Source organism: Rhinatrema bivittatum, chromosome 3 (assembly GCF_901001135.1).
Source record: "Rhinatrema bivittatum chromosome 3, aRhiBiv1.1, whole genome shotgun sequence".
NCBI lineage: Eukaryota > Metazoa > Chordata > Amphibia > Gymnophiona > Rhinatrematidae > Rhinatrema > Rhinatrema bivittatum.
In genome coordinates this window covers 328,002,641-328,026,781 of record NC_042617.1, presented here as the reverse complement: position 1 = coordinate 328,026,781, position 24,141 = coordinate 328,002,641, and the positions used below count along the sequence as shown (strand labels likewise).

Sequence of the window (24,141 nt, the reverse complement as noted above, 5' to 3'; positions counted from 1 at the left end):
GAAAAGAAATGGGTTACAGTTTAATGAGCTCTGGAGCCAATTATCTGGAGTGTGAAAATCGCGCACGCGAACATCCCCGGCAAGCGGCTACCGCAGATTGCGAGGAGGAGCGTGAGAGGAAGCGCTCGGCTGGCAGAGGAGGCTGCTGCAGGGCGCGCCTGCACCATGGGAGAAACGGGAGGAGGAATGGGCCCAGCGGAGCCGGGAACGGAGCTGGACCACAGGCAACGAACGTCTTCCCCCCAAAGTGTGACCCAACCGAATCTGACCAAACTGCTTTCACTTCGGTGCCTGCGGACGGCGAGCTGCCTGCCCCGTCGTTGCTTGATGGTGGGGAAAACCATCTACGTTTTCTTCTCTCTGACGCGCTCTGCTGCCGGCGTGACGATCACTCGGTCACAGCTGGTCTTTTGTCTGGAACACAACAGCATCAGGAAGCAGCAGCTCGACAGAGAGAGTACAGGCAGGCCCTCTCAGAGCTGAGCTGTCCCTGGAGGGGGGAGTTCAAGAAGTTACTCTTGCCGAATGGCGGAAAACCCTCCACCCTCATCCAGCCGGCGGCCCGAGTGAGTTTCATGGCTTCCATTAGCTGCTGCCGGATGTTTGCCATACCCGCACCTTTCAAGCTTGGTGGTCACCGGAGCCACCTACTGACCAAGCCAACTGTTCCAGTCCTCATGCCAAGAGGCCCACTGGCTACCAAGCAGCACTAATGTGAAAAAGAGGTGGGGGCAGGAGGGTTCGTGAGAAACATGTGGCCCTTCGAACCACTTGCATTAAAGACGAAATATGAATCCATTGTCCAGAACCGTGAAAACGCAACCTAGCTAGCACAGACCCGTAGAGGCAAAAGCCAGCGAGCAGGAAGGTTACCCGGCTATCATTCAGCGGGACTTACCCGCCTACGCATGCTGCTGAATACGGCCGGGAAACTTTATCTCGGTAAAGTCATCCGGGTAACTTAAGGACGCGTATTTTGTCTGGACAGAGGTACCCTGCTGACTTCGGGCACCTGTGAAAACTTATCCCAGGCATTGGGGGCATTCCTGATTTCACGTTGGCTTTTTTTTTTTTTTTAACCAGGGACAAAACTTAGCCGGGGACTGGGGGGGGGGGGTGCGGAGAAAATATTTACATTTCAGGGATTATCTCGCTAACTTCAAAAGTTAGCTGGACAAACCCTTTGCATAATCACCTCTCAAAATCCTCTTCTGTTCAGCCAGAGCTTCCTGAGTCTCTCTCAATATCTATGCCCTAGTTTTTCTCAATCTTTTTTATGCCAGGGAACAGTTGGATGACCTCCTGAACTGACATGGGTCGGGCTGGCCGGTGCTCCCAAAGAGTGGGGGAGGAGTTCCTTTGGCCGAAAAGCACGGGGGTCCCCTTCCATGGCTAGTTGGGGGGAGGGTGGCAGGAATCAGTATCAACCCAGTCACCTCCTAATGTTTTAATTAAAAGAATTATGACAAAGGCGCTGTCCTTCCACCCAGAGCAGGGGAGGGGGAAAAACATGCAGGTCTCCTTATTCCAGAGCATTGGCACAGCTTAGAGGCTAAAAATACCTGCACTGGTGGCAGTGAAGTTAGATGCTGCCACTTTAAGGAGCCCGTGGCTTCCAGCAGCCTTTGTGGCTGCATAGCCAGCAACCCGCTGGATATTTTTTTTTTTTATTTACAGAGCCAGAACGGGGGGGGGGGGGGGGGGGGGGGGGGCAGCCTGGGGCTCAGCTGAGCCCAGTGTTCACGTTTCGGTGTAGTAAGGAACTGGCTGGCGCGTGCTGGCAAGTCTGTCTCTGCGGCCGGAAGCAGCAGCAGCAGCACCGTGCAGTGGCGTGGGGTGAGGAGTGACGCCACTAGCGGGATAGTCTGAGCCAGTGGGTGCAGGCAGCCGGGTGGCTGCAGCATGGCTCTTTTACATTCCAGCAACAACAGTCGCTCTGTGAATCAGCAAAACTGCTGCCGGTGCATGGGACCCGTGGCCGAGGAACACTGCCCTAAGGTGGTGTCGAGGACATGAACCTCCAAGGGGGTAGGATTCAGGAAACGTTTTCACAGAGAGGGTGGGTGCATGCTGGGAATGCCCTTCCAGAGGAGGTGGTGGACACGAGGATGGTAACGGAATTTTAAAATGCTTGGAATAAACACAGAGGATCCCCAGAGGCAAAAGGATGGTGATAAAGCACTAGGATAGCTCTGTACGGAGTGATAGCTAGTGGAACAACTGCACTGGGCTTCCAAGAAGGTGTGGGATAAGCTGCACAGAGCGATGGTTGGAACTCTGGCTAGCATCGAGTTTCCAAGGAGGCTGGGGTGACCTGCACGGACAGGACCGTGGCTGAAATCCAAACTTCAACGAATATGGGGAGGCTGGAATTTTAATTTTATTATTATTATTATTTTTTTTTTTTTTTTTACAACAGCCTTACTAACAGGGTCATTTATCAAAACGCGTTAGGGGGTTATCGCGGGCGTTAGGGTCCTAACGCCCGCGATAACTCCGTGACGCCCGCGATACATTTTAAAATTAGTATTCGAGTGGGAGGACTCTGGGCGGAGTAAATGGAAATGAAACGAGGGTCGGTTAACGTGGCGCGCGATAAAGTAAATGCGCACCAACGCCGGATTTAACGCCGGAAATAACTACCCCTTTTTTCCTGTGCGTTATATGCCTGCATTAGCTGTGCGTTACCGGTCGAAACGGGATTTATCGTAGATGTCGGTTCGGGAGAGGACGAGAGAGAGAGAGCCTCTGTGGAGGGTGACTTATATTTGAACTTTTTATACCACTGTAAGAGGGGGGCACCGGTAACTCGGGGTGAGGTTTGTGGGGGTGGGGTGGGTTCTGGGGGGCAGTTTTACATGCATAGTCATACGTACAAACAGCAGAGTTACCATCGGTGAAGATTTAATGTGATTTGGAGGGATGGAAGGTGAAAGAAGAGTAGATTTGTTCCATGTTCTCTCTACCTAGCTCCAAATCACATTAAATCTTCACCGATGGTAATTGCGCTGTTCGTACGCATGACTGTGCATGTAAAACTGCCCCCCCAGAACCCACCCCACAAACCTCACCCCGGGTTACCGGTGCCCCCTCTTACAGTGGTATAAATAGTTAACGTTTTTGTGAGCCTCTACAGAGGCGCTCTTCTCTCTCTCCCTCCTTCCCTTCGGCTCAGTGCGCGGTGTGAAAATAACGTGCGGTGCGATAATGGTATCTCGCTGTGCGGTAAATACCTAATGCAATGCGGTATCAGGAAAATTAGCCTGACCACATATGCCTATTTTTGATATATTCATAGCAAAATGATGAATCAAGGTCTAAGTTTGGTGGCCAGGGGAATTTTTACAAAACCTGGTACTAAGACATGGACGTACTGACCTTGTAAGGAAGCAAAGCTGAAGATGGCCAGGCCTGAAATGGCCCACTAGTAGGGGTGGGCGGGGGCCATCAATTTAATAGATGTTTGACATGCTTGGGACAGATGTGGAGACCGGCGACGGGAAGAAGGTTGAGAGGTCAGGTAGAAGAGGGGGGGGGGGGAGTTGGGGCTGTGTTGCATATAGAAATTCGTATGTGCATCTCTTCAAAGTGGATGAGTCAAGTGGGGAGACCAGATGGGCCACTTGCTAAGTTACAATGCCAACGAGTGTAATGCAGATTTACCAGTATTCGGTTTTAAATTCCACTCACCTTAGCAAAGTCCAGCAAGGGTCCCTTCTGTTGTGCCTTAGGAAGGAAGAGAAGAAATAAAAGTTGGCAAAAATGAATTGAACACAGAAAAACAGAGAAAGGCAGCCGGACAGAGAACAGAGCAGGACACTGGCATGGACTTTCTTACATTAAAAAGTATGACCCCCCCCCCCACTATGGCCACTAAACTAAGGGCGATTTAAACTCCCGTGCTGCCACAACCTTACATTTCCTCTGAATGAGTGTAAGTCTCCCTTGCTTTAGTATCCACAGTTTTTGCTGTGAGAAGATCCATGCCAGGTATTCCTCCCAACGCGGCCGGGAGACATTGATGCCTCATGTAGATATACATTTTGGCTATTCCAAGCCTGCTACAATTTATGGTCTAACAATGTGTCAGAATAAGTCACCCCGAGGCAGCCCGGAGGGGTGAACCCTGGACCAGGTTGGAGCTCAGAGATGACACTGGCTGCTGACGAGAGACCACCGTGGCTGCTACTGAGAAGTTAAGTGACTTTCTGTCATCTGGGCACAAATGTTTTGGGAATACCATCCTATTAACTTTACAGTCAAGTGAGATTATTCCTTGAAATATTTCTCTTAAATAACACTTTTCTAAAGATGATTAACTCTGCAGTCAAGTGGGATTAAGTCTTTTTTTTGTTGTTAACATCATTTTTTAAAGAACTTATTTCAAAACAAATATTTAACAAGCGAGTTTTTTGTTATGCGATGATTGTACTCAAAGGTTGTCTCCTTTCCGCAATACCTTTTTTCCCCTCTGTAAGGTTGACAAACAAATATGAACATATGGTTGTTTTAGATGATATACATTATGATCTGAAGGATTTTCCAACAGAGGCCAAAACCAGGCCACAAGAACCTGGCATTTACCCAAAAACTAAGAAGATCCCATGCTACTGATGCAATTAATAGCAGTGGCAATTCCCTAAGTAAAATTGATTAATAGCAGTTAATGGACTTCTCCTCTAAGAACTTATCCAAACCTTTTTTAAACCCAGCTACACTAACTGCACTAACCACATCCTCTGGCAACAAATTCCAGAGCTTTATTGTGCGTTGAGTGAAAAAGAATTTTCTCCAGTTAGTCTTATTTGATTTGTATTTTATCCAGGGTTGTTAATTTTGGCCTTGGTTTTTTTGTTTTTTTTTTTTATTTATGGCATATGCTGCCGACAGATAATTCTAGCTACTTTAGACAACATCCTTTAGTTGGGTGAGGGGATGTGACAGAGTTATCCAAACAACTAAAAGGCATAAATAATGCACAATTTGTAACCCTTTTTCAGGGGAAAGGAAGTTCTACAAAAGAGGTCATGATATGACTTTTAAAGGGGGTAGTAATCAGGAGTAACATCAGAAAATATTTCTTCACAGAAAGGGTGGTGGGTGCATGGAACAGTCTCCTAGGGGAGCTGGTGAAGGCAAAGATAGTAAGAGAATTTAAGAAAAGCCGAGGATAAGCACAGAGGATCTTCAGTTGTAAAATGCAAAAGGAAAGGCAGAGATCTATAGGGTCCTATGGCACTGCACTTGGAATGAAATTATGTAGACTAGATGGAGAAGTCCTGGATGCCTTAGAAGGGGTGTGTGAGGGAGTTTACAGGAAACTTCCTCAGACCGCCTTAAGGGACCGGCCACAGCTTCTGGCCTGGTCCTCCTTAAGTCCCAACAGAGCAAGGGATTCTGGGCCCAGGAAGGGAGACAGGGCCCAGAAGGGTTAGAGAGGCCCCGGGGAGCATGCATGAAGCCAGCCTTCGCTAAAACCTGTTATGTGTGATATCTCTGTGCTATCTGAACTTTAAGGTGAGTGCATCATATTTGTTGGTTTTACTTTGCTCTTTGTTTTTTCACTGCAAATAAACTGCACAAAAGGAGACAGCCAGAGTCTGCCTTCTTATTCCTTCTGGCTGTTTCCAAGCCGCTATCGCCCAAGTTACCACTGGACTTTTTAAGGCAATTAGTGGAAGAGCCTACGTGAGAGGAGGCCATACTGAATCTGATACTAACAAATGGGGTCAGTGTCAATGACTTCATGTTAAGGGAACATTCAGGATCTAGTGATCATTGTATGGTACAGTTCAATATTAACCTCTGACCTGAATTAAAATTAGGGTCTTGGACTTCAAGAGGGTTGACTTTAAGTGGATGAATGATAGTGATGAGAAGGGTCTAACTGAGATTCCAAGAACGGAAGGGTATGGAGGAACTTTGATGGGCAATAAAAGGGAGGACTGAGAAGGCCACAAATCACTGTGCAAGGCTAAAAGTATAAATAGGAGAGACCAATATGGCTCTCCAAGGAGGTAACAGAAATAGGGTTCAACTCAATTCATCATTGAAATTTTCTTCCTGTGTTTCTAATTTGGTTTAGCATTCTTACTTTTTCTTACGCTTCATTCAAAGACTTAGACCATTTTAAGATATTAATGATTTGAAGATACTGACTCACTCTCTCATACTTAGTAGGTTAGACTACTGCAATGCCATTTTGCATGGTCTCTCTTCTATTCGTGTTTGCTGACTTCAGATAGTACAGAATACAGCAGCTGAAATAATATTTTGTAAGAAAAAATGTGATCATATTACACCATTACTCACTGAACTTCAGTGGCTTCCAATTTCCTTCAGGATTCAGTTCAAGATTGGGTGTTTAATCTTTAAAGCTTTCCGCTGGGGAACTCCACCATACTTATCCAATCTTCTTGTTCCATACCAGCCTACACACATTTTACGTTCTCGCAACAAGAATTACTAGCTCTGCCTTCACCAAAGATGATCAGACTTGAACACATCCGAGAAACGGGTTTCTCTTTTCTGGCTCCCAGTCTTTGAGGCTCTTTTCTCTTACGGTTGTGCCTTGAGAAAGACTAGCTTAAATTTAGGGAGTTTCTTAAAAGCTTCCTCCTTCACATACGCCTGTCCAGAATAGTGTTTCCGTCTGATCATAAATGTAAACAAGTTTTATTTTAACTATTGCATTTAATGATGTTGAATTTCAATTTATGTTCTTAATCAATATCAATTTATAATCTATGCTGATTATGTATTATATCTTTTTTAGTTTCTTTTATTTATCCATTTTATTTTATTGTTTTACATTACCTAATATATTTTGTAATTTTTAACATTTTTATATGTATATCACTTTGATATTAACACGTAAGAAATGTGATTCATCAAAATTAATAAGAACAATGAAATTAGCATTCAAAAAATACAAAATAAAACACATGGGCAGGAGAGGACAAGCAGAATTATGAAGGGAAAGAAAGGGAGGTAGTGAGGTTGGCATTTAGATAGGAAGGTGCTGGATCTAAGATGGGACAAGGCACTGATAAACGTGAAATGAAATTACAGAGGAGGTTCTTGAAGTGCTTAAAGAACCAAGGGTGGGGATGGCCATGGTTTAAATGGTGTCCACCCCAAGAGACTCAATGAGCTCAAGCAGGTGTTGCTGACACCCCTTGTGGCTCTGTTCAACTTGCCCATGTAGAGAGGAGAGGCTCCATGGCACTGTGAGAGCGCAGGATGCAATCCCGATATCCAACAGTGAAAACAGACAGCTTCAGACTGGCTACTCTGAGGTCTGCAGTGGGCCAAACTATGGAAGTGCTACTAATGAAAAAGACAACACGGCTTCACGAGGGGAAGCCTTCTAAGCATGCAAGTTCATTAAGGAGGTGAGAAAAGGGGTGGCTGAAGGAGATGTGGCAGAGGTTGTAAAGCTTCAGACAGAAAAGGCTGCTCAGCAAGCAGGAGTAGGACCTGTTTATTCTAAAGAAAGTACAGCTGCGATAGGTAACTTAAGACTTTATTAGGGAAAGACAAAGACAAAGGGATAGGGACAAGGAACAGAACAAAGCACGAATGGGTTGCACATTGGGCGAGGATCTGGTTGTGTGGCAGGAGGCAGAGAGTGGTGGTGAATGGAGTCTACTCCACTGAAGGCAAAAGGATTCGTGGGGATGGAACAGGGACCACTTCTTTTCAATAATTTTATTAGTAACGTTGCAGAGGGACTCGAGGGGAAATCATGCTTGTTTGCAGATGACACTAACATCTGCAACAGAGTGGGCACGCCAGAAAAATTGGGCATGGGGGAAAAAAAAAATGAAAGGGGACTTGAAAAAGAAACCAAGAAAAATGGTCAAAGGTTTGGAAAATGAACAATGGAAAGGTCTGCAAGTGAGCTGCAAAAGTCCATTAAGCAAGTATTAACCAGAAAGACAAAAACTGGGAAGAGAAACAGCGATCACATCAAAGGTAGCCAGTCAGTGTAATGAAGATAATACTGCTGCTTGCTTGCATAAGCAGCAGTATTGTTAGCAGGAAAAAGGATGTACTATTGCTTCTGTAGCGGTTACTGGTAAAAGTCCACTCTGAATACCCTTCTAGAACATGGAGAGGATGGAGGTGATTCAAACAGGGCCTGCTGAAATGATCCAGGCCTGCAACACAAACCCTACAAAGAAAGGCTACAATGGGATAGGGAGGACATGATAGAAACTTTCAAATATTTGACAGGCTTCAGTAGTGTACGGGAGGGTGAAATTGCCCGTTCAAGGACAAGGGGGCATGACGTGACTTTGCAGGGAAGGGAGGGGAAGCATCACAAAACACCTGCTCACTGAGAGGGTGGTTGTTGTCAAGAGCAGCCTGCCTGCGAGGTAACGACAACCAAACTGGGTTTAAAACATGCTTGGGACAAGCACGAAGCACGATAAGGGATAAGTGGTCGAAGATGTGAAAGACAGGGATAGACTTGGGGCATTTGTTGTCGGTGGATGCAGGAGCAGATGGCAGGAGGGTGCTGAGATGTTGGTTTGGGCCAATAGGAATACGCACGTTTATTTCAGTGTCGGCTGATCTGCTGCCTCCCTACCCCATCAATGAGAACCAAAGTGGTTTTCATTACGAACACAAAAGTACACCAACATAATAAAGCAAAAATCAAATAATAATAAGTAGAAATCCCTAATTCTACCGACCCTGCTCGCTCATTGAGGGGGTGACAGGCAATCTTACAAATCTAAACTATAACGATCCCTCCCAGACAAAACCCAAACTAACGTCACGCGTGAAATTAAAGTTGACCTCAGGTTCCCGGGCCTATATGAAGGAGCAGAGGAATGGGAAAGCCAAGTTGCAGAAAGCGAGAGATAGATCCTCAGTCTAGGCAGACTGAGCAGTCTGTGTTCACCTGCTATCGTTTATGCCAGGGTTAAGAGCATTACTGAGTGCAGTAACCGAAACGTGCTGATCCTGGGACCTGCCCCGAACACCTCCTTGTACAGCTAGATTGCTCCAGGATATCGGGAACAGACTGCAGCAATCCTGGGCCTGAGGCTGTCCTGCCTTCCACTGGCAGCACACCTCGACGTCCGCAGTGAGCGGGAGGGCTGCCGTCGCTGCGAGACAACAGGCATAGCTCCTTTTTAACACGACGCCTTTCTTTAAAAAAAAAAAAAAAAAGAGGCACGCTCGAAGCACAATTCACCGGGAGACGCAGCGACGCTGGCTAACCGCATCCAGCCTCGTTCACCTGGGGCCCTTACCTCTATCTGCTGAATCCATGCTTCTCGTCCGAGGAACTCCTGATGCAGGACCACGGGAGCAGAATTCAGGCTGAAAGCCGAAGAGTCGTTGGCACTTCCCTTAACGAAAGGCTGGAGGTCAGAGTTGAGCTGCAGGGAAGGAATGAGCAGTTTATTAAAAAACCAAGAGTTTAGAATGCCGTAGACTGCTTACACTTTCGAATAATAGAAGGACTAGGGGGCATTCCATGAAGTTAGCAAGTAGCACATTTAAGATTAATCGGAGAAAATTCTTTTTCACTCAATGTACAATAAAGCTCTGGAATTTGTTGCCAGAGGATGTGGTTAGTGCAGTTAGTGTAGCTGGGTTTAAAAAAGGTTTGGATAAGTTCTTGGAAGAGAAGTCCATTAACTGCTATTAATCAAGTTTACTTAGGGAATAGCCACTGCTATTAATTGCATCAGTAGCATGGGATCTTCTTAGTGTTTGGGTAATTGCCAGGTTCTTGTGGCCTGGTTTGGCCTCTGTTGGAAACAGGATGCTGGGCTTGATGGACCCTTGGTCTGACCCAGCCTGGCAATTTCTTATGTTCTTATGGGGCCTGATCCAAGCCCTTTCATGCATTCATTTGCTATAGCCAATTCCACTAATTCGGGCCTTTCTCATATCTACAGCTCTTCCGCAGTCAACACAGGTTACAGACGTGATAGCAGAACATCCACCAGCATTAAAGCCCAGCAGCTTAGTGTACAGGGAAAAGGAAAACTTGGACTGACAACGTAGGCTATCACCGTGCGAGTGCTTTACATAGTGAGGGTAACTTTGAAAGGGCCCTCTGAGGACACAGGGGCTTTTTGTGCAGAAACGGCCGCCCTACAGCCGTAGGTCGTGTTCATGTGCACGTTTAACGTGACCAAGCAGACGGCCAGCCTGGGGGGGGGAGCCTGGACCAGCACCCAGATGTTGGAGTTTTAGAAAGCAGGGAAACACTGCCGCAGCCTTTTTAGCTTAGGCGGGTGGGATAATTCTCAGAGTGGACTTAGGCGCACAAGTTTCTTTTGAAAACTGTGTTAACCTAAGCACAAAGTCACAAAATGACCACCAAATTGTACACGTAAATGCGATTATGCAGAAAAACACCATGTGCATGCTTTTAGGATTTATTTAGCGTCTAATGCCACAACGATGAGACTTGTCTATTAACTCTTTTCTGGAAATCTTCCCCTAGAGTGGTATTTTCAGTTTTTTCATGTAATTGTTCTACAAATACTAAGATGCATGAACTGAACACTGTAATTCCTTCCCTTCCACATGTTTGGAAGGTAAATTTCCTCTAATTCTGCAGCTACCTGGATGTGAAGAGGGCCAGATACTGAGCAATGGAAAGACTGCAGAGAGGGAATCTGCTCGGTCCTTCTGCTCCATGCATAGCAAGCGGCAAAGCTTACAGTGGGCTGGGGATGTGGTGAGAAGGGGGAGCGCATCTGCTATCACGCACTGGTGCCCAGCAGCAGAAACCATGGGTGACGCAATGGGCACTCCCCCCCTCACTTACCGAACTTCTGAATTAAAGGAGGATTCACGGGTGTTGAGGGAAAGCGAAGCTGAGATTTCAGGTTTCTGCAAGGTCACTGCAATTTATTCCTCTGCCCCACTTTCCTCCTTCCAGCTCCCCTCTGCACCTCACCCCCCCCCCCTCACGGTGCTCTCTTTTCCTCTCTGTATTGATCCACCCATCCCCACACAACCCGTTGTGTCACTCCCCCAACTGGCCCTCCTTCTACCTTCTGTATCCCATGGCCTTCTGACTCCCCTCTGTATCCCTCCCCCACCCAGCTTTCCATCTCCCCTCCACATCGCTCCTCTCTCACCCCATTCCAGCATTCCACCTCACCCCACGGGGCCCTCTGTCTCCACCCTGTATCCCACCCACCCTCTGTGCAGCCCATCTCCCCTCTCTCTACATCCCACCCCCAGCCAGCACATTATCTCTCTCCCCTCTCTATCTCTCCCCCACCCAGCTTTCCATCTCCCCTCCGCATCGCTCCTCTCACCCCATTTCAGTATTCCACCTCACATCCCTCCTCACCCCCATGCAGCCCTCTCCCCTCTCTATATATCCTACTCCCCCCAGCCAGCACATTATCTCTCTCCCCTCTGTATCCCTCCCCCACCCAGCTCACGTCTCCTCTCTGTACACCCTGTCGCAGCCCTCTCTCCCTGCTTTGTAGCCTTCCCTCCATTCGCCCCCTTGGATCTCTCCATCTTTCCATGGTAGCACTTTCCGGTCTCCGCCTCCTTCCTTGCCATCTTTGCAACCCACTCTTAAGGCAAGAACAGTAATGGCAGCGCAGTTTCTGGCGATGTTACGAGAGCCCGGCGCTCCCTGCCCCGGTGGTGCGTCCTTCCTCTCTATATAAACAGAGGAGGGGGGGGAGGGGCCATGAGGACAGACAGCACCCTACTCCCAGAAGCTGCCAAACACTGAGACTATGGTAAGCCTACCTTCTGAGCTCCTCAACCTCCCTCCATTATCTCCCCAACCTTCATCTCCAGTTTCTCTCTCCCCCCCCCCACCCCACTGCCTAATCCACAGGTGCTGTAATGGGGTGGGGCAGCCCAGGCCCTGGCCCCACCTTTTGCTGCCCCCCCCCCCCCCAGGCCACCGAGGATCTCCAGTCTGCTCACCGGTCCCCCCAAACGGCTAACGCCGGCACGGTGCGACTCTCTCTATGAAACGTGAGCCCACGCGGGCGCCTCCAATCTCACGCCGATCTCGAGAGTCCGAGGCTGGCGAGAGCAGAGGCACCCGGGCTTAATCTCACGGTCCCGGCCTCATGAGATCGGCATGGCCTGCAGGTGCCCCGCGTGGCTCAGACTCAGAGGGCGCCGCGCCGTGCCGGCCCGTCAGCTGTTTGAGAGCACCAGCCAAGAGACCGAAGATCTGGGGAGAAAGCCAGAAAGGCCAGCAAGGTGTGTAAGAGGCTGGGGCTTGCTGGCCCGAGGAGGGAGAGAAGCAGGCAGGGCTGCCTGGGGGAGAAAGCGGTGGAGGCAGGCAGACTCGCTAAGGGGGAGGGTGGTGGTGATGGAGCAGGCAGGACCTGCAGAGGAGACTGGTGGCTGAGCAGGCAAGGCTTGCTGGGGGGAATGGTGGTGGTGGTGGTGGAGGCAGGCAGACATGCTGATATGAAGGCTTGCTCAGCGGGATGCATTTGGAGACTGGCTAGTTTGTTGCGGGGGAGGCCAGCAGGTTGGCTAGTCCGTTTGGGGGAGGAGCAGAACTAGTTGGTGTGCAGGGAATGGCTGATTGTGAGGGCAGGCTGGTTGGTTGGTTGGTTGGGTGGCAAGCTTACAAGCTGGCGGGGACAGATGGGAGCGAGAGAGGCTAGAGAGAGGGGGTGGAAGGGCGAGAGGGAGCTGCACCAGGAGTAAGAACACCTTTCACCCCCCCCCCCTCTCCCCAATCTGGATTTCTCTTTGAAACTTTCCAGCTAAGCATTCCCAACAGAGACTTCCTGTCCAACAACCTTATTACCACAGAAGTATTCCTATTTCTACAGCAACAACAAAATAACCCAACTGAGAATCTGCCCTGCAATACAGAGCTCCTCTCCCAACAATGTTTGTTGTTCTAATATTACTGCAACCCGCTCTGGGGCCACTCCTGGTTAAAAGCAGAATATCGAATGCCCATAAAATAAACAAACAAACACTGGACTCTGCTCACAGATCCTGGAAGCTCCCTCTTCTTCTCCTGTCTCAGAGTCTGCCTCCTCCTCCTCTCCCCCCATCCACCCTCCTTCTCTCCTCCCATCCCCATTCCTGGCCTGCTCCTTCTTCCTTCGCCATCCCTGCTGGGGACTGGACGAGAGAAAGAGGGGGGCGTTCCACTCTGGGCCAGGGGAAGAGAGAAGGGTGTGGAGTGTGGAGAGAGGGTTGGTGCTGGGCAGTGTGGAGAGAGGGGTGGGTTACATTGGGGGGGGGGGGGGGGCTGCTGTCCGCTGGCATGTAGGGATCTGGAGCAGTGCTGTCTGTTGCGTTTTCCTGAGGGGAAGTGTACTGGTGTTTTAGGGCCTGGCGCAGTATTTGCACTGCTGCCTTTCCATAGGTAGTGTTGTTGCTGTTTCAGCCCTGGGAGTTTTTGCTGATAAGGAACGGAAAATTTGCTACATATGTGCTTACTGGGGTTTGGGTATTTTTCCCCCCAAGATTTTGTATTGTTTCACAATGCACCTGGCAGAGGAGGGAGTTTCTGTTTCTGTTGTAGAGAGGACACCAGAAATTGAATTCTTTGTTTGTATGCTGAGTTGTAAGGGGAAACCGTCATTTATTTATTTTAAGAGATTTATAATCTCAGTGGAGATCAATTTAGCAAGGACACTTCTGTTAGCCACGCTGTTTTTTTCATTTTCTCCTTTACCTCTCTGTCTGCTTCTCTAGCATCGAGCTTTTTATTGGTTGGTCTGGGTATGAATAATGACGCTCTGTGATTTGCACAATTGCAGAACTGAGTCCTACTTATGGCGTATGTTTTAACTGAAGATGCAACACCGCAAGAAAAATATAGGAACATTCTTAATGCACATTGTTTGGATGAAATGGAATAAATGGCAGAAATCCCTGGTAAGAGCTGATTCAGGGATACTCTCCAATCACGGGCTTGGACACCCGGAAGGCAGGAAATCTTTTGCAGAACAGCCAGCTGTGGACTTCAGGCATGTATACGTTCTCCCGCAGTCCACTGCTGGCTCATGGTCTGCAAACGATTTCCTACTTCCTGGATGTCCAAGTTGTGGTACAGATTGAAGAAGATCAAACTCTATGGTCTTCTCCTATCCACACTATATAAAGTGGATTCCACAGACCACATATGTTACACTGAGAAAGATTCTTCATTTGATAACCCTACAAATTCTGTTGCATGTAGGGTGTATCAAACTGTTTGCTGTGCATTAGCTTACACATTCTTTGTAGCTTTTGATTTTTTGTTTTGCATGTATGTTTACTTGAATCCATGCCCCGGTTTCTCCAAGACCACTGCAGAGATATCGGAGGAAAGGGCCTGTGAGGCCTTTCAGAGCATGCTTGCATGAAACCTAGTGAGGTATGATCGTGGGAATGCTTACTGGATACAGGAAAGGCAAAGGTGATACATTAAATACTGTACACTCGCTCATTTCTTTGTGGGAATAAGGAAGCTAGGTACCTTGTGGCACATGGACATGTGCTTTGCGTAATCGAACGCCATTGCTTGTGTGGTGGCATCGTGCTGTGCCAGCTCCATGGCAGCTTGGCAGCTCTTGGCTAGCAAGGCACCATGGGAAAGGAAAACCTGCTCCTTCCACCTCAATATTCCGATGTCATCAGTGAGAGCGGTTTCCTGAAAATAAAACCCAAGGTTGAAAATTAGTCATCGAGAGCTTGCTAGCCATGAAGTCAAAAACCTGGGGCAGCACCACAGGCCTGAGGCACGAGCCAGTCCGCTGTCTAAGAGAGAGCAGGGAAGGCGCTGTGGTTTTTAATTTGCAGAGCTATTTAGTTGGTGCAAAGGATGGCAAGGAACGATCTGGGGCTATTCAGAACGAGCACCTTTCATTCCGGCTGTGAGAAAGCAACAGCAGCACAATTATGCAAATCGAGCAATCACGAAGCCTCTGACTTTTGCAGTTTTTCTGTCGCGCTGGTATACAAGCCCACTGACCTGGATTGCACGCAGGCATACATTACGCCTGCGTGCACAATAAAGACTTGCTTTCCTTTATTCCCAAAGAGTGTATATGTCTGCGGCAGATTCACAGTTTAAGGGGACTGTCGGTGAGCAAGAAGCAAAAACTACAGTTCCAGGGGGCCCGTGCTAGAGTGAAGCATGGAAAGCACAACCCACACAAAGGGTTACACATCCCAGCAAAAAAAAAAAAAAAGAGAGAGACAGTGAAAATAATTTCAGACAATTATCACTATTACTGTCACTACTACAGTTCTTGACCAACACTCAGCGTTATTCATTCATTCATTTACATTTCTTAATCGCTTCAATGAATCCACTCGAAGTGATACACAAACAGCAAAATTCAGCAATTAATACATACTAAAATGGATAGAAAGTAATGCAATTAGGAAAAGATAAACTGCAGTTTTCGCTAATAAAAGTAAAATGGAAAGATGGAGAGCACATTACTAAGAATCACTAACACTACTAAAACGAATCATGATCTGGCCCAGTGGCACTGCCCTGGGGAGGGACCTGGGTTCAAGGCTCAACTCAGGTCTTCCTTTTCCTGAGGCAGACGGGGGATGGGCATGCTGCAAGGGGCGGGAAGGGCATCATAGTCACTGCATCTAGCAGCCGGAATGGCAAAATGAGGGCCTTTCTGCCTATTGAGATTGCGTATTGGGCACCGAGATCTTTTTGTTTCCTCAGAAAGACCTCATTTCCCTTGCAATCCTTCAAATGAGAGGCAGGTGGCAGCCTAACTCCTGCTGTGCTCTATAGTGTCCTGGGGGAACTCCAGCCCATCCACAAGAAGATGTAATGTTGTAACATTCTGTACTGCTAATGATCAGGAATCTAGTGTCCTGGGTTATCACTGGTTGTACAGTATCAGCTCCAGAGTGACCCAGCCCAGAATTTGCCAGAAATCTCAGTCTTGGCTGGGAATGCAGAGGAACCAGACCTGTGCTAATGTCCTGTCCCAGCTCTACCCATCCTTGTGAAGAAATCTTATCCTGAACCTCCCCAGGCATTGTTTAAGTACAGTGAAACTTGTCTACATAGTGTTAACTATATGAATCCTTGTTATTTTACCTGTTAGCAAATTACATTGTTTTCTATTCATTGTCAATAAACCTTTTAGTTTGTTAGCTCTCTCCCTTTGGCCAACTGACAGTCCCAACATTGTTTTGTATTTGCTTTGGAGTGCATTTCTAGGAACTGTATGGTCCTTGAGTTGTGTGAAGTCTCAGTATCCCTAGAAACCAACAGGTGATAGGCTGCAGGCAGAGTACTTGCCCAAAACATGCAGGAATCAAGTTGATGGGCAGGAGGTTGCCATTATAGGGGCACTTGTGCAAGTGCAGGCAGGGCCTGAGCAGTGCTTGTTAGGAGCCACTGAGTATCCACAGAGTTAACCCTAAGGTTGAATTAGGAGTAGCACTAAGGTGCTAATTGACAGGACCCATACTTGCAGGGTTCCAGAAGGAGCCCTGAAGCTTAGTCTCTGGCTGAGGGCTATTGCTACAATGACTTGGAGAGGATTTAAACAGGTTGGAAAAAGTTGCACATTGTTAACATAGGAACGTGTTTGGGGATCAGGTTGTCTAAAATATGGACCATTCTGAACCAGACTTGGGATTCTCCCACAACTTTGAGATAAATCAGTACAGATGTTATACCACTAAAACATGCATAAGGACAGTCAGACCGATTGTTAACAGGTGCTCTCACACTGATAAATGTGCCTAAATAGGGGAAATATTCCTCGGTAGTTGGAAAGGAAGGCTCATGGTGCCAGATCCCAGCCCTGGTTACGATTGAGCTAGAAGTCCAAAGGAGCAGGAGGAAAGTGACAGATCAAAACAGAAATACTGACAAGTAAACTGTCTGAAAAACCAGGTCAGAATTCTGAGCTGGAGAGGAATGGAGAATGAATGCATGGATATTTATGGTATCAGTAACATAGAAATATAAAATTGAGGGCAGAAAAGGACCAAATGATCCACCCAGTCTGCCCAGCAAGCTTATGCCAGTATCTGCTGCACTGTGCAGGTTACCCCCATGCTCATCATTTTCAAAGACCGTAAACGTCAGGGCCCTCAGATGCTGTTTGAATCCAATTTCCCTTAACCTTTGCCATGAAAGCACAGAGCAATGTTTGAGTTGCACCAAAAGTATCAGGCTTAGCGATTAAGGGTAGTAAGTAAGCGCTTCATCAGCTAGTTACCCCGCGTTTATTTGTTCCCCAAACCGCAACAGTCGGGGCTCTTGTTGCTTGCTGTCTGTATCCAATTCCCCTTTTATCACCGCCATTGAAGCAGAGATCAATGATAGAGTTGCATTAACAGTATCAAGGCTTATTTGTGTTAAGGGTAATAACCACCACACCAGCAAGTTACCCCCATGCACTCGTTTCTTCATTTCCATCCTCTAGCCTTTAGGGATCCACAGTGTTTATCCCATGATGTAAGTTGGGCAGCCAGTTGGAAGCTTGCAGAAGATCCACTGATTTCAGTGGGGGGTTTTGCCCTGGATTTCCTAGGGCTAGCTGGACTCTCAGATTTTTAACGCTCTCCACCATAAATTTAAAATGAATGGAATATGCTATGCACAATGAGGAAAGAGACAATGGAGATTATGTAAACTTTATACAGGGGATGTTGTGGTTGAGCAAAAACAATTGAAAATCCATTCCCAATAATTCCGATGAAGATCCCAGACTGAGACAAAACCTTGCATTATGGAATAATTACATTTTTTCTTTCATAAGACTAGAATTTGGCATAGCTCACCCTCTTCTAAGGTGAAAACAAACACCTAGGGCAGAAATTCCCAAACCTGTCCTGGGGGAAATCCAGCCCATCAGGAATATGCATAAGATAAATTTGCATACACCTAAAAAGGAAATTGTTGATCTACCATTAGTAATCTATAAACTCTCATTAAAATCTGCTACAGTACCTAGTAACATGACGGCAGAAAAAGATTGTATGGGTTATCTAGTCTGCCCATCCATCCAATTAATATAGCTTTATAATTCCCATCAATCACTTCCTTAAAGATCCCCTGCATGATTCCATGGCTTTCTTATTTATTTATTTATTTATTTATTCCAGATTTTTATATACCGGCATTCGAGACAGCAGTCACATCGTGCTGGTTCACATAAAACAGGGGTGCATAGTAAACATAACTATAACAATGGTGCGGAAAAGGCAGTTACATATAACAGGGTGATAAGAACTTGGCTGAGAAGGAAGAGAAAGGACAGGTTATAATTCACACAGGTAAACGATAGAAGATAAGGTTAACCATGAAGTAGTTGGAGAATAGTTAACCATGTTGGAGATTAATTAACCATGGTGTAGTTGGATATTAGGGGTGGCTTGGAGGTGTTCGATCAATTGGCCTCCGGGAAAGCTTGTGTGAATATCCAGGTCTTTAGTCTTTTTTTGAAGGTTGAGATGCATGGTTCTGTTCTGATGTTTGAGGGGATGGAATTCCATAACGGTGGAATGGCTGTAGAGAAAGCCCGGTCTCTTAGTGTGCAGAGTCTGGTGGATTTGGACGGTGGTACCTGTAGCGATCCCTTGTATGCATCTCTTGTCGGTCTTGACGAATTGTGTAGTCGGAGAGGGATCTGTAGGTCCATGGGAGCCAGTTGGTGTATGTTTTTGTATGTGGTAAGAATGACCTTGTATATTATTCTAAAGTGTATAGGTAGCCAATGGAGGCTCTTTAGAATAGGGGTTATGTGGTCCCTTCTCCTGGTATTTGTCAGAATTCGTGCCGCTGCATTTTGCACCATCTGAAGCGGTTTGGTGTATGAAGCGGGAAGGCCAAGTAGGATGGTGTTACAATAGTCTAATTTTGAAAAAATGATTGCTTGTAGAATAGTTCTGAAATCTTGGGCATGGAAAAGCGGTCTAATTCTTTTCAGCACTTGTAGTTGGTAGAAACAGTCTTTGGTGGTTTTATTAATAGTGGCTTTGAAATTCAGGCGATTATCAATTAGGACTCCTAGGTCTCTCACTTGTGTGATTGTTGGCGTGGCTTGTTGTGCGGAGGTGATGGTGCTGTTTTCTGAGGCGATGAGCAGTAGTTCAGTTTTGCCGGAATTTAATACCAGGTTTAGGCTGGTGAGGAGGAGTTTAATTTTTTGAAGGCATGTATCCCAGTAAGCCAGAGTTTTTGCGAAGGAATCCTTAATGGGTATCAGGACCTGGATATCGTCCGCGTAAAGGAAGTGTTTGAGGTTGAGGTCGGTGAGAAGTTGGCATAACGGTATGAGGTAAATGTTAAATAAAGTAGGAGACAGGGAGGACCCCTGTGGGACTCCTACTGACGACGGGTGTTGAGAGGATTCTTTGTTCTGTATCTTGACCTTGTATCCTCTATTGCTGAGAAATGATATGAACCAAGATAGAGCTGTGCCTGAGATACCTATGGAGGCTAACTGTTTAATGAGTAATGAATGATTGACGGTGTCAAAGGCTGAGGACAGGTCCAGTAGGATCAGTAAAAAGGCTTGACCTTTATCGAGGCCCAGGATGAGGTGATCTGTTAAGGAAATGAGGAGAGATTCCGTGCTTAGTGATTTGCGGAAACCGTATTGTGATGGGAATAGGAGGTTGTTTTCTTCAATGTAGTTTGAGAGTCGGGTGTTCACCAATTTCTCCATAATCTTGGCTATGAAGGGGAGGTTGGCGATCGGACGGTAGTTGTTTGGGTCATTAGGATCTAGATTAGGTTTCTTGAGTAGTGGTTTTAGAGAGGCCAATTTTAGGTCATCTGGGTAAGATCCTTGTGTTATTGAGCAATTTATGATGTCTGACAGGGATTTGGAGATGGAGTCAGGAATTGATAGAAGCAATTTCGAGGGAATGTGGTCTGAAGGGTGAGAAGATGGTTTCATTTTCCGTAGTATACCTTGGATTTCAATGGAAGAAGTAAGTTCCAGTTCTTCTAAGCGGGAATTTTTGAAGGCGTTCTGAGGTGGTGTTGAAGTAGATGTGGTGTTAGGGGACAGTTGAGTTAGAAGTTTGCTGATTTTGTTGTTGAAAAATAGCGCTAGTTCTTCCGCTTTAGCTTTGGCTTGGTTGGGAGCGATTTCTGAAGGGTTTATTTGAGTGAGGTTAGAGACGTAGCTAAAGAGGGCTTTAGCGTCGAAGATTAGGTGGTGGATCTTGGATGCGTAGTAGTTCCTCTTGGATCTTAATGTGTTGGATTTGTATTGGTGAAGAGTTAATTTATAGGTAGATAGAATTCAGATACTGTTTTTGTCTCTACCATCTCTCCTGGGAGGCCGTTCCATGCATCCACCATGTTCTCTGTAAAGAGATATTTCCTAAGATTACTCCTGAGCCTATACCTTTTCAACCTCATCTCATGACCCCTCATTCTAGAGCCTCCTTTCTGTTGAAAGCAGCTTACCTCCTGTGCATGGAAACCTTTGAGATATTTGAATATGTCTATCATATCTCCCGTATCTCATCTTTCCCTCTAGGGTGTACATGTTTAGATTTTTAAGTCTATCCCCATATGCTTTAGAACAAAGACCACTGACCATTTTAGTAGCCTCCCTCTGCACAGACTCCATGCTGTTTATATCCTTTCGAAGGTGCGGGCTCCAGAATTGTACACTGTATTCCAAATGAGGTCAATATCACCTCCCTTTTTCTGCTGACCACTCTTCTCCCTAAGCAGCCAAACGTCTTTCTGGCTTTTGCAGTCACTTTATCCACCTGCTTGGCCACCTTAAGATCATCAGATACAATCACCCCCAGAACCCGAATATCACCTCCAATACTGTAACTTTCCCATATGTTTTTGTATCCTAAATGTATTACTCTGCATTTTTTTTTAGCATTAAATCTTAGCTAGAAGTCCTCAGACCATTGCTCGAGCTTTGCTAGAACCCTCCTGTTTTGCACATCTTCCTGCCTGTTACCGATTTTGGTATCATCGGTAAAAAGACAAACCTTTCCAGTCAATTGTTCTGTTATGTTGCTCACAAAATTGTTGGAAAAAACAGGTCTAAGGACTGATCCCATGAGGCACACCTTTACTAACACTCCATTTACTACTACCCTTTGTCACCTCCCACTCAGCCAGTTTCTAACACAGTCACTCTATATGCCATACCAAGGGTACTCAATTTATTTATAAGTATTCTGTGCAGAACCGTTTCAGAGGCCTTACTGAAATCCAAGTACACTAAAGGCTGGATTTTAAAAGGCCTGCGTGCGTAAAACCCGGGTTTTACGCACGTGGCTGGGCCTTGCGCACACCGCGCAAATTTTCAAAGGGGCCCAGCCATGTGCATAAACCCCGGTACATGCACAAGTGCCGGGCCACTTCAAAGGGCCGGGAGCGGGATCTGGGCAGGGAGGGGTAGGGAGGAGAGGACAAGAGGGAGGGAGTTTAGGTAGGGGAGGGAGAGAAGTTCCTTCCCAGTCCGCTTCTTAATTGAAGCAGACTGGGAGGGAACTGGGGAAGGCCCGACTGCATCGCCGCACATAATTTGCAAAAGTTCACCTCCCCCTTGTGCGCGCGGATTGTAAAATCCGGCACACATGTACGCCCGGCCACCCAATTTTATAACATGTGTGCGCATCTTTTAAAATCCACCCCTAAGTCTAGCACTCTCCCTTGATCCAACTCCCTGGGTACCCCAAGAACTTGATCAAATCGTTTGTCGAGATTTCCCTCTGGTAAAGCCATGTTGCCTCGGATCTTGTGATCCATTGGATTTAAAAAATTGCACTCTCCTCTGTTTTAGCAGCAATTCCATTAAGTTTGCTCATCATAGAGGTCAGATTATTTATTTATTTAAAACAATTTCTATTCCGCCTAGAATATAAATATGTGCTAGGCAGATTACAAGAAAAGTATACAGTATTACATAAAATCACATTAAAAAAGCAGTTTAAAACAATCCGCCCTTTTCCAGTCCTCCAGAACTACTCCATACTCTAAAGAAGCATTGAAAAGGTCACCAGCGGAGCTGCCAGGACATCTCTCAGTTCCCTTAGATGTATTCCATTCAGCCCCACTGTTAAGTTTAGTTAGTTCCTCACAAACTTATTGTTCTGAAAATCGATTGAGGTGTACCTCACCTTCCAATCTTATTTGTGTTTTATGTGGTCCTGCTCCAGGCCCTTCCTCAGTGAACACTGAACAGAAATATTTGTTAAGCAATTTTGCTTTTTCCTCAACCGCCTCTGCATATTCCTCCCCTTCATATTTTGAGTCTCACAATGCCACTTTTGCACTTCTTCTATCACTAACATATCTAAAATAAGTCTTGCCCCCCCCCTGTTTTACCGCATTTGCTATTTTTCCTTCTATTTGAATTTTTGCATTCCTCACTACTTTCCCAGCTTCTCTTCGTTTTTCCAGATATTGTCGCCTGTCTTCCTCTTTCTGCAGTCTGTTCTAGTTTATGAACACTAACATTTTCTTCCTTACCTTTTCAGCTATTTCTTTGGAAATCCATACTGGTCTTTTTTTCCTCTTCCATTTATTTACATTCCTAACAAAACGATTAGTTGCCTTAAGATACCTCCTTTTAAGTTTTGCCCACTACCCTTCTATTTTTCCCATCCAGTTGACGACTCCTTGAGGTACTCCCTCATTTTAAGAAACAGTTTTCTTGAAGTTTAGGACCCTCGTCTTAGAATGAACCTTTATTTCTTGTGTCCTAATTAAATCATACCATCCTGAAGATTGGAGAGTGGCCAACATAACCCCAGTTTATAAAAAGGGTTCCAGGGGTGATCCAGGAAACTACAGACTGGTAAGCCTGACAAATGAGCCGGGAAAAATAGTTGAAACTATTATAAAACATGAAATTACTCATCACATTGATAAGTCATAGTTCAATGGGCCAAAGCCAACATGGATTTAGCCAATGGAAAACTTGCGTCACCAATCTGCTACCTTTTTTTAAGGCATGAATAAACATTTATTTATTTATTTAACACTTTTTTATACCGACCTTCATAGTGATAACCATATCGGATCGGTTTACATAGAACAAGGATAACTGAAGCAATAAATAAAGTGATTAACAATAGAGGAGAAAAAGGTAAAGTTACATTTAACAAGGTGTAGAAACTTGGAAGCTAAAAATAGCTGGAAAAAATAAAGGCAGGAAGTATTGTAACATAATAGTAAAGGATGTGGGTTAAAGCTTAAGGTGCTTTAACCTGGAAGTGCCTGAGTCCATCTTTCGAGAGGATAGCAAACCATTCGTCTGGGAGGGGATAAATTCGTCAAGGAGAGAATAAAAGAGAAACATGTGGATAAACGTGAGCCAGTCAATTTAGTGAATCCTGATCTTAAGAAAGCGTTTGACAACATACCTCATGAGAGACTCTTGAGGAAATTAAAAAGTCATAGGATAGGAATCACAAGAGGATTGTGAGAAATTGCAAGAAGATATTGCGAGACTGGGCATGCAAACAGTAGATGACATTTAATGTGAATAAGTACAAAGAGATGCACATAGGGAAAAGAAGCCCAAACTATAGTTACATAATGTAAGGTTCCATATATTGGGAGTCACCACCTATTTCATTTTTGTAGGATCTAGGTGTCATCAAGGATAAGATGTTGAAATCAATGTGCAGGAGCAGCCAAGAAAGCAAATAGAATGCTAGGAATTATTAGGAAAGGAATGGAGAATAAAACGGAGAATCTCATAATGCTTCTGAAATTTCACTGTGTGAAATTCTGGTCATCGAAGGAAACAGGATGCTGGTATGTGATGGTCCTTTGGTCTGACCTAGTATGGCAAATCTTATGTTCTTAAAATTCAATGTGAATATTCTGAAAACCTGACTGCCTGGCAAACTCCCAGGACAGGTTTGGGAACCACCAATCTAGGGAAAACAATCTGGATTTGTTAATTCCCTGCAAACGGCAGATTGCAGGAATACCGATACGAAATATCCCCCAGTGTCAATTCCTCCTCTCAAAACTGATTCAGCTGGACACAAATCTCCTGTGGTCATATTTCGCCTGTCTGTTGGGAGTTACATTTATTGCCAGTAGCATAGAGGATTCAATTTAAGTTGGTATTGCTTGCATTTTACGTTCTGAATGGGCTAGCCTCCCTGTATTTGATGGACCTTGGGAAGTATAGTCCTCAGACAGCAAATTATTCAAACTTCCTT

At 45.8% G+C, this 24,141-nt stretch overlaps 1 protein-coding gene across 1 annotated transcript in view; it reads right to left on the bottom strand.

The window, feature by feature from the left end:
* The window catches only part of PDSS2 (decaprenyl diphosphate synthase subunit 2), a 325,971-nt gene that overhangs the window by 6,183 nt on the left and 295,647 nt on the right, over nucleotides 1–24,141 (bottom strand). Inside the window, exons 5-7 of the mRNA XM_029595318.1 lie at nucleotides 14,456–14,629; nucleotides 9,270–9,398; nucleotides 3,691–3,726 (exon numbers count right to left, since the gene is read on the bottom strand). Of these exons, the coding sequence (XP_029451178.1) occupies nucleotides 3,691–3,726; nucleotides 9,270–9,398; nucleotides 14,456–14,629 (339 nt within the window). The remainder of the gene's footprint in view (nucleotides 1–3,690; nucleotides 3,727–9,269; nucleotides 9,399–14,455; nucleotides 14,630–24,141) is intronic.